The 11163-nt window shown below is 43.1% G+C and overlaps 1 protein-coding gene across 2 annotated transcripts in view; it reads right to left on the bottom strand.

Annotated features, from left to right (window-relative positions):
• Positions 1-2472, bottom strand: part of CACNA1D (calcium voltage-gated channel subunit alpha1 D) — a 138458-nt gene extending 135986 nt beyond the window's left edge. For both annotated transcript variants that reach the window (XM_026046066.1, XM_026046065.1), the window contains exons 1-2: positions 2431-2472; positions 19-340 (exon numbers count right to left, since the gene is read on the bottom strand). In XM_026046066.1, the coding sequence (XP_025901851.1) occupies positions 19-340; positions 2431-2467 (359 nt within the window). In that variant the 5' untranslated portion in view covers positions 2468-2472. The remainder of the gene's footprint in view (positions 1-18; positions 341-2430) is intronic.
• Between the last annotated feature and the right edge of the window lie 8691 nt (positions 2473-11163).

Raw genomic sequence — 11163 nt, 5'->3', positions numbered from 1 at the left:
CCACACATCAAAGGATACTTCCATTCTACTAGACTAATGCAGGCTCTTCGTATTGGATTGTTGAGGGATAAACAGAAAAGAGCACGGGGTGGCCGACTATTAGACGTATTACCCTGTTTTTTGCTCTTGGCATATTGCTGGCGTTTTCTTTGGGACAGAGATCCTACAGGCTGGGTTGTGGTAGCACTCATATTTTGGGCAGCCTTTGCTTGTCTAGCAGCATCAATTGCAGCTTGCCAAGACAGAACAGTTTGCTTGGATGGTGCTGAACTGTTTGACTGGATGGTGGTTGGTCCGTCACCAGGGAGAGGAATTCTGGTGCTACTTGCATAGTTCGCCTCTGTGAGAGAAGGGGGGAAAAAAAAAGAGAGAGAGAAAAGAGTACTCAGTTATATTTTTATGAAAAAAAATCATAATATTGTTGATAAAAAGATTTTAAGAAAATTCTTGGTGTGATGCTTCCACTACAGATACTACACAGCATTGAATAAACACGTAATTGCAGAGTAAAGTAAGGTTCAGAAATCAGTACCATGAATTTAAGTTTAATCTAACTGTCAAGACAAGTGCCACACAGAAATATTTCACATTTTGGTTCTTCCACTGGGTTTCTAGCTTCCAAACTAGATGTTAACTTTATTGTCACTCCAAGTCCAATAAACCATACCTCCTCATAACCAACTTTATTATAGYATCTTAACATTTACTATTCCCTCATCCCATTTCGGTGAAAAAAGTGATTTAAAACTCTTGCACATTTTTAATTGAGAACRTTCAACACTGTTTGAAACACTATCAAAACAAACAAATAAAAAATATCTATAGCTGATTTAAGTCTTGCCCTATTCAAAGGAAAATGTACGAATGCCTCCAACAAGTCAAAATTTGATATTGTCTGGCAATAAAGGTATTTTTATGATATTGGTATCTTCCACGCTGCAAATTCCCAGAGTGAAACCACTACAAAGGACTGGTTTGTTTTTGTACCAAGGAAAAAAAAAAAAAAAAAAAAAAAAAACCAGCAAATTTCACTTTCAAAATATTGACTGTTTCCATCAATAGAGACGGCAACACAGAAGACACAACACGTGCACCTGGCAAGGAGCCCTTCTGAGCCCCGCAGCACCGGAGCAGCAGTCTGCTCCTTAGTGCACCTGTGGAAAGCAGAGGCTCCGAAGCAAATCGGAAACTTGAAGACGCCTCGGTGGGAACAAACAAAACGATGGAGGAAGGGCGCAGCTAGGCGCTCGGCGAGTTTCGGGGAAAACAAGTGCTCAGTGGTCACTGTTCATGGAAGATGGATGAGACACGAAGTGCCCCCTATGCCCCCGGGCCAAATCACGGCCCCCCGCCTCCTGCGCGGGGCCATCGGGCGACGCGAGGGCCGCTCGCCCCGCGCCCCGGCGCGCGGGCGGGAAGCGGCGCGAGGGGCCGCGCTAAAATGGCTCCCGGGGCCGGCGGCGCGGGGGGCGCAGGGCGCCCCGCTGCAGCCATGGCGGCCCCCGCTGCTGCCGCGCAGGTGGCCGCGGACGGGGGACCGAGGCCGCCGTGGTAGCGCGAGCATCAACAGCTGCTCCCTCGCCGCGAGGCGCAGGGAGGGCTGCGGCTGGAGAGCGGGGGCAACGCGGGGCTTTAACCTTAAAGGTCGCTTTTTCCTCTCCGAAGGAAGGATTCTTGTGTTTTTTTTTTTCCCTAAGCAATGGCGTAGCCATCCCCCTCTCCCTCTTCTCTCCCCCCACCGGCTGCCCTTTGGGATGCCATGAAAACGCGGCTCGGCGCAAATAAACCGCCCATCTATCTGCCTATCATCGTTTTAACAGCAATACTCGAGGTGAAGCAAAGCCCGAGTGTCCGCGTTCCCCGGGGTTACCCCTGCCCTCCGGCAGGCACAGGAATCCAAACTTGCTGCTCATTTCGGGAGGCTTCGGGCTGCATCAGCAGGAAAACACACGCGCAGGCAGCGGCATGGGGGCTGCAGCGCTGCCGGAGCCTGCTTGCCACGGAGATGAACGTGCGGCAGCCCCGCGTGCCGCCTCCCGGCAGCGACATGACGGGGAGCGGGCTGAGCGCCGCGATCCAGCCCCTCCGGCACTGCGAGCCCCCGGGAAGCGGCATCTCTGCTCTGCTCATCCCTGGATCCCAGGGGAGCCATGTCCTCCCAGCCGATCCGAGCCGCGGGTGCAGACGGGGCGCGCAGACCCGCGCGCGGGGCAGCGTCCCCGTCCCTCCTCAACCTGACCCGTGCCCTTCCTCATCCCCCAGCCCTTTCTCGCGCTGCCTCCCGCAAGGCCAGGCGCTCATCCCAAATCTACCCCTTCCCTAATCCCCCCCAATCCCTCGTCTCCCAAATCCCTCGCAAATCCTCCCCCGCGCGCCCCTCCCCGCAGCCCCAGGCGCGCTGCTGCCCTTGGTGGGCGCTCGGGCTCCTACCTTCAGGGTGCTGCTCCTGCTGCTGGTGGTGATGCATGATTCTCACTTTCTCCGGTGTGTGACAGGAGAGAGAGAGGGGGAAAAAAAAGGAAGGAAAAAAAAAAAAAAAAAGAAAGAAAGGAAAAAAAAAAGGCAGAGACGCCCGCCTCCCTGCCCCAGGCCAGGTGCGCGCTGCCCCCTGCGCTCCTCTATCCGACCCCCATGGCAGCACCTAGCGCCACGCGAGGGGCTGCGGCTGCTGCTGCTCCTGCCGCCGCTGCTTCGCCGCTGCTGCCGCCGCTGCCAAATCCCTCCGAGTTTGGGCCAACATGACACTCACATCCGGGTGACACGGGAGCTCTCCATCCCTAGCAACCCGGCTGCTGCTGCCGCCGCTGCCTGATCCCGGTGCCGCTGCTGCCCCCTGCGCCGCCGCCGCGTTAACTCGCTCGCTGCCGCCGCCGCCGGGGCCGCCGCCACCTGCTGCTGCTGCGGCCGGCGAGCGAGGGGGGAGCGGAGCCGCGCGCTAATCGCCCGCAGCGGCGGCGGCAGCCGCAAATAGAAGCGCGGTGGCTGTTTAACCCCTTCGCCGCCCCTCAGGCGCGCGAGAGCCGCGCGGCGCCCCCTCAGGCACGGCGACCGTTAGGCGACCGTTAGGCGACCGTTACGTTACGCCCCGCGCGCAGCTCCCACCAAGGCGCTCGCGCCGCGCGGCCCCCGCGCTTATAGCGGCGCAGCCCCCGCGCCGCCCTCGCACCTTCCCGCCCCCGGCGCCGCCATTTCCCGCCTCCTCCTCCTCCTCCCCTCTTCTTCCTCCTCCCCGGCTGCACCGGGAGCTGTGACCGACGCGGGGGGTCCCCGTGTGAGGCGGCTGCCCGGCCAAGCGTGGCCTTTCCGGGATTTTGTCTGAAATCCCTCCTGGAATAAGTGTGGAAATTTCAGTGTTCTTTCAGAATTTAATTTTGTTTTTGGTGTTGGTGAAGTATGCAAAAAATGGGCAATATACAAATCATGCAGGATGGTGCAAAAAAAAAAAAAAAAAGTAAATACCTGTCAGGGCAGCTTGTGCAAGGCCGCTCTAAAACCACTGGTCTTCCCATCGCCATAAAATGTAATACATGAAATCAAGTATCACACAGAGAAATGCCCATTGAAAGGAGGATTGATGCTTCAAAACTAATATATTTTCAACTGAGAAGAAAATTTTTCTTTTCCCAAGAATATCTCAGGATATTTTTCTGAACAGTCTTTCTGAGCCATTTTGCTTTGTCCAAAGTGTGGTTTTGTTGAGAAAACATTTCAGTTAAACTCTTTCCACCAACCCCAGTCTCCTGCCCCTTGCTTACTCATGTCCCCAAGGTCTCTTTTAGCCATCCTTCACCCACAGTTATCTCCATCTAATTAATAATAAATAAAAACTAAAGATAGTAATTAGACAAAGAGCAATAAAGCCTTAATGATGCTGCCAGTCTCCAGGGAAATGGTGAAGAATACCCTTCTTCCAGGTTTATAAAATGCTCTCAACTACATCCCTTTTGGTTGTTTTTGGAAATTAGAGGATAAAATCCTTTACTGGTAAAACTGTTTGAGAAGTATTCAGAGAGAAGGCTTTTAAAGGAGGAAAATTCCCGTGCCCGCACATCTTCTTGGTCTTGCTTTGAACACTTGCTTCCGCACGACCTTCTGGCCTGATTCGCCTGTTGCAGTTTCAAGTCAAACTGCTGCCTTGGGGATTTGTTGTTTGGACTGGGAAGGCAACGCACTGAATTGAGAGCTTTGAGGCACTTATGGAATCTTTTTCCAGACAAAATTTTAGGAGCCAAGGTGCTTAGGCACCTGTCTTGTATATCCATGAAAGTCAGGAGGACTTTCATTCTTTACACTCAAATGTGCAAGGGCCTAAGATGGCCTGTTACACCCTCAAAAGGACCAACATCAAAGACCAGATGTCTAACAGTGACTGCAGGTGCTGTGCTTATTACTAGAGTTAGGTGACTAACCTGCTTAGGTACTTAGTACCTCTGTAAGTCTAGACTTAGATATCTAAACCATTTTTTAAATGAGGCTTATAAACTTAAGCACCAGGACACTGTTGACAAATTTATAACTAATAAGAAACCCAAGCTAACAGAAGTGAAGAACATCCTGTGGAAAAAGACTGCCTCTCCTGCATTTTTTTTTTCCATGAAATTCCAGGCTCCTGGCCTTGCCAATGCTAATCCTCCATCCTTATGAGAGACCACAGCACTGTGTACTGGAAGCTAACAAATACTCCTCAAAGCCAAACTTTGTAGATTCTTGGGCCTCCCAATCTGAGCATAAATCAAACAGATCTTGCATTTAAGAAAGAACATTTTTCACAGTTRGTCAAAATCTGTAACCATATAGTTATCCTGATTTCAAAAGCTACCTGGCCCTTGATTGTAGGATTAAATGATCCACTCTTTTAAAAATCAAAATGGTTCTTTTATCAAATAGTTGCAATAAAAACTGTGCCTGTGTTTTATTCTTATATTTTTCAGATCACATGAAATTAATGTCCAATATAGTTAGAAAGGAAATGCAAGTTCTTTTAGAAAGTTTTGTGAAAGTATGAAAGAAGATTGGTACTGTTTACTCTAGAGGAGCTGATGCATCAGTATTACTAAAATTTGTTTCCAAACTGTATATATGAAAATTACTCAAGGCATCAACTCCCTTGCTAAAAAGCGATTTTCTTTTTTTTTTTTTCTACAAACTAATGCCTACTTATTTCATTTTAATGGCTTCTGATATCAATTTGATACTGTTATTCTTAAATGAACTGTCTGGTATTACATTGATGGCTAAGACTGTTTACGAATTATTGTAATTAGTGATGAGATTTTGAATGAAAGCAACRATTTGAATTTAACTTGAGAGAAAAGTTAAATATGAATGTCCTAATCTGTCATAGTCTGTGCTATGCCYTTCTCAGTATACTCCCTGAATATGCGAAAGGACACTACAGCAGAGAACAAATATGGTCATTATTATCATTCTATTATTTCATTTATCCACTAAACTACTATCATTTTCCCCTTTATAACATTTATTGCTTGTCAGAGATTTATTCTCTATAAGGGAAACAAATAGCCAAAGAAAAAACCTATTAGAAACATATTCTGCTCACAGGAGCAGAAGCTCTTAAGATTTGCATTGTGCGTAAGCGTAAACTTAACCAAAACTTGAGCCACCTATGATCGTGTTGAACAGTGCACAGCAACACTAAACAACGGTTCACTGCAAGAAGAAGGAACAAACAAACACAATGGAAATGTGGGTGGCAGTTATGTAACAGATATATAGTTTTATAAAACTTGTGAAGCTACAGAACTAGCCTAGTCCTTCACAAGGAAGTAATACTAATGCAGGTTAATCCATTATTAACTGTAATAGTCCTGCTGTAGTTATTGGTATACTAAGGTATACTAATCTATTTCTAAACTTATACGTGGGAGGAATATATTAATGAAAGATAATGTTGGAGAACAAGGACTTGCAGAATTTATTCTCATCTGTGTTACGTGTTTCCTTCTAACTTTGTACGCATTTTCAGATGTGTTACTGTTTTTTTTCTTGCCTAGAGACCTCTATTTTCATTATTCTAGCATGAAGTACAGTACAGTTTGAATTTGGAGAGGTTCCAATTTTTATCTACAAAAGATCATAATTAAACTTAAATATGTCTTTAATTTGTTTGTTTATGTCAGATCAGTGAACATCATCTTCCTGAGGTCAGTACAAGTAGTGGTGACTCTAAAGAACTTAAAACAGCACTTAGCTATTATGAGTGTGGTTTATAAGGAAAACTATAGAAGTGTGTACTTCTGAAAACCTACTAAGTGGAGATTTCAAAAGTAGATAAAAAAGGTGCACAAATAGATTTTAAAATACATGAATTSACCATAGAATAAAAATGATGAGAGGGAGGCTTAGTCTCTCATATTATAGATCTTATCAATACTAAAGATTTAATAGGTAAGAAATCTTCCAAGAGAAAATGACACTTGACTTTGACTTGCTCTCTGAAAGAATAATTTCTTATGTTTGTGTATAATTTTCTTTTTATAAATTTGGTTGAGCAGAGTATTGCAATAGGAGASAAGGCAAGGCTCTGACATTATTTTCTCCCATTTAGGGCTTGACAAAAATATTTAAGATTCCGGGACGATACCACACTGAGGTCTTACCATGTAACTATTTGCATATAAATTTATCAAAATACAGAGGTTTTGAAAGCTTAAAACGTACATGAAGTAAGTTACATTAATTCAGGCTAGCTGAAGATCTGGCTGTACTTTTGATGAAAAAAAGCTCACTGTCAAAATTTGTATGGAAACAGGGAGGGTAAAGAGGAAGAAGGGACAGAAGGAGAGARGGCAAGAGAGGACAGGAGTTGTACAGACAGTGCTCTTTTAATGTATTTCACCAAATAACTCTTTTAAGTATGTCTTAGATTGCTTGTAGRCTAGATAAATGGCTAGTGGTTTCCACTAATGCTTACTAGCTCAATAAAAATCCTAATTTAGTTTTTCCCAACCACTCAGCAGAATTTTATACAATAGTACCCCTATAGAAATGGACACCATTTTGGATAAAACACTATTGTATGTGTCTCTGAAACTGTATTTTTTTCATTACTATGTGCTTCTGAACACAATGAAAGTCTGTTAAACTTTTCACAACTAATTGCTTAGAATTTAATAAAGTGTGCTTTCCTGGCTCACTAGATTGTTTGGCAGGAATTAGTGTGTCACTACTCAGCGACCCAACTGATATCCTTCCAGGAATTTTTCTCTAGCTTTAGCTAAGCTAGATGCTCAGAAGCTCTTCTTTACTATTTTCAGCTTTTATTGTACCTTTTCAATAACTTGCTTTGAATATCTAAGTGAAAGTATAGCCACTTCAAAGTTATTGAATATTCTATTATTTATTTATTGTCTCAAAGCTTCATTTCCCAGTAGTTTTCTTTCTCATCTTCCCTCTGTTCCCCTCTTATTTACTGWCATGAATTTTCTTTACATTTATCTCCAGGGATTCCCTGCTATTAATAAATACTTTCAACCCTCTGCCTTATCCATCTTCCAAAATTTCTTRTATTCCTATGCAAGTCCCAGTAATTTGAGGCCCAAGTGAATTGGCCTTGGTRGGCAGTAGACTGTATTTCTAGCCAGAAATTATTTCCAAATATATCAGTGAACTAGCAAGGTGATTTGAAGTGGTGATAGCAGGACTACATCACCTTAAATTTAGAGTCTCCATATTTAGGATACCAAATATTTAAGCTGTGGACTGCATGAACACATTTCAAACTGTCATTTAAGTAGATTTTTCTTTTTCAGAAGAGTTTCATCTCTATTTTTAGTATGCAGTAGAATGATGATTTCACAGATGGGCAGCATAGCCAGCTCCCAGAAAAAATTCCACTACACATAATTGTGCTTGAAAATGTCACAGCAAAATGGACGGATGACTCACAGTATCAGCACATGTGCCTCATGCAAACAAACAACGTTTATAAATACAAGCCACACTTGAGCTCCTGCAGGATATTCTGACCGTTTGTGATGGAACCCCACGCTGGAGGCTGAACCACCGTGACAACCTGCACAGACCTGAGACAGAAACAGACACGTCTGCGTGCAGGTTCCCCTGCGCGAGGGCACCGGGCAGGTGGCCCCGGCCACGGCTCTGCAGGAAGCTGGGGATTTGGGATGGGGACGAGGGGTGACTGCATCCCAGGAGCTTCTCCCCTCTCCTCTGCGCAAGCTGCCCAAGTGCTGGCCCAAAGAAAGGAGCCAGCCCCAGCCYGGCCAAGAGCCCTGCCTTAGGTGAGAGTCACTGCTGCTCCTGCGAGAGCACAAGTGCATCCTCTAAGCAAGAAAATCACCATGCGCCTTTAAAACAACCTTCTCCACCACATTTTCTACACTTTYAGCAGTATTTAAAAGTGTTTTTGCCAGGTAAAGTATAAGTAAAATTCATTAGCTCTATTTTAAATATTAAAGCATGGAGTCCTACAGAATTGAGTGAATAAAGAGCTATGTCTTTTCATAATCAGTGTACATATATGCTTTTCCATATATCAGTGTACAGAATGAAATCAAATTCTCAGGTTTATCTATCTGTTCCATTTATTAAATGCATTACCTGGGCTGCAAAAAAAAAAGTTTCTTTCTTGCCAGGTACGTGAACACTGAACTCAGAAAACTTCTCTGCAGAATCTTTCCCAAACTGATTTTTAAATGACTTTCAGAAACATCCTCTGTCAAAAGCAGCTCTTTAAGAAGATAACAGCTGCATGGTTGAGCAAAGCAAGGTCAGGAAAAGTCCTGCGTCACCCTATGGCTGATCAGGACACAGATTCATGTGATCAGCGCTGCCATTTACGGGAGTATGTGCTGTTTACTGCTTGAGGCAAATGCGCTTAGAACATGAAACTGATGATATATCCATATACTTACCTTTGGCGTCCAATTAACTTACATAATCAGCAATGGCAACCATACAAAGCGTATTCCAAACTTGATTGCAAAGCAAAACTCCTCAACTGCATGTAAAGGCTTGTAGGATTTGGTACACAAGGGAACAGAAATGCATGTGCGTTTCCCAGTTAGGCTGGCAATACCTACAAACCAAGTTTTCTTGTAAACCAGAACTAACAGCAAGCAGAGAAAGGCAGCTTTTTTATCTCTCCTAATTGRTAGCTACTGGTTAAAATGTAGTGCTGTCTCTTAGTTAACTTTGGTACGCCGCACTGAAGGGGAATGACACATTTGAGAATATAACTATGTAGAACAAAGAAGGAGTCACAGTAATTGCATCAGTGAGTGAAAAAAATAGTATAAGATGTGCCAAAGTAAAATGCAAGTCCAAATTTTCAGATCTATAACATGTTTTTCAGATCTTTTATCTTAAAAATTTGACACACTTTCAAGTAGATCCAATGAACTGCATTATTCACATAAAGATTTACAACATCACGTATTTTATGAGCTGRAAGTATGGTATAATCGGTATAATCTCAATAGCAGATACAACAATCATTTTTAAGATGCCTCAATGCTTAAGTAGAATGGAGACTGTCTTGTAAAGATCCCATATTTGGTTTTGAGATGAACATCTCATATTCACTTTTCCTTTTTATGGAACCCTAAACATATCTGTCAGTTGCATGAAGGTCAGAAATTCCTTTCCTTGGCTTTATGAATCCTGTAGGATATCAAGTTTGCTGTCCTACCAAAAATCATTCTCCTTTCTGGCTTTATGGTTACCTTGAACAAAACATGGAACTATGTTAGGTCAAATCTCTGACAACTGTGTTTTCACTGGAGTTCAAGGAGTTTAAAAAGATAAAATTGTAAATAGGTGAGCAAAGTGAATATCCTTTCCTATCATGAAACTTAATTGTGTAGCTCTTGACAACACAGAGCAGCTTAATAGACTAGGGAAGCAAATCCCTATAGAACACTGCTGAGGGATCATGCTAGTAGTAGATGAGACAAAAGAAGAGCTTTCAATCAGTAATAGGTCTGCTGTGAATAACAACATTCTTCYAGGACACAATGGCTCTCATTACAATTTTCAGTTAGGAGGTAAAGTTATGAAAAGGTGTTTATGAGGTAAGTTTTGTTACGTATGTGGTTTGTGACTGATTTATTTTCTTCAGAGACCCTACCGCTCAAGTACCTCAAAATGAGGATGTGATATGAYGCGTTTTAAAATAATGGAAATATTCCAGTTTTGCATCATTTTAATATTTCTAAAACAAGTCACAAATGCTATTACACTTTCACTACCTCCTGCCTGCCCTTGAAATTAATTGAAAATCAGTGAGTGCAGCCAAATCTCAATATTCTGTGATCAGCTGCCTCATACAGTTGGCTTGTTGATGCAATTCAGTTATAGCTTTGAACTTACGTGCAAAGCTACTTTCAATGACCATGGAACTGGCATCTCTATATAGGGCCCCAGTTACCTGGGAAGGGCTGTATCCCAGGACTATCTGCTTGCGATAGCTGACGGACCTGAAAACACACTCTGCAATTTCAAACACAACAGAGCTCTGTTGTAAATGCAACAAAGTTTAGGTTCAGGTGGATTTTGTTGGGGCTGTATTTTCCAGTTTGCTGTTGTTTAGTAATTCTTCCAGCATTTCTTCATGCAGAAACATATCTATGAAAACATTGGACATTAATAGCCTCAGTCATTTAATATGCATGTGGCTTCTTTGCCTGGGGTCCTTCTTTTCCTGTCAAATAACAGGATTATTCCTGAAAATGACTCACAGTAAACTCGGCAAGATTTTTATCCATTTCAGCATCAGAAAGGTTTGCATCATCAAATAAGAAACTAGAGATTATGGCTATGAAAATATGTGAATAAAAGCAAAGGGACAGATGCCGAAYCCATAAAAATTACTAAGGCATAATCTGTGTTTGCTGTTCCATATAAATACACAGTTTAAAAAAAAGCAAAAGTGTACATTCTCAAAATTTATTTCYAGTCTCTAGCTGATTTAATAAATGCTTCTGTTTTTACATTGTACAAAAGCCAGTGATTGAGCTTATTTATGGGCAGATTTTAATTCTGTAAAGATACAGATTGCTTCCTCTTATCTTGTATTGAATTTAGAACATTGTAAACAAACCAAATGGTGAATTTCACTTAAAAGTTGCATTTGGATTAAGTTGATGTAGGTTTAAGAGCTCTGCTTTGCTCTAACCCATTTTG

This window comes from Nothoprocta perdicaria, unplaced genomic scaffold (assembly GCF_003342845.1).
Source record: "Nothoprocta perdicaria isolate Ctin4 unplaced genomic scaffold, notPer1 scaffold_42, whole genome shotgun sequence".
Classification (NCBI taxonomy): domain Eukaryota; kingdom Metazoa; phylum Chordata; class Aves; order Tinamiformes; family Tinamidae; genus Nothoprocta; species Nothoprocta perdicaria.
The sequence above is the reverse complement of the archived record's forward strand: the minus strand, read 5'-3'. Positions and strand labels throughout refer to the sequence as shown.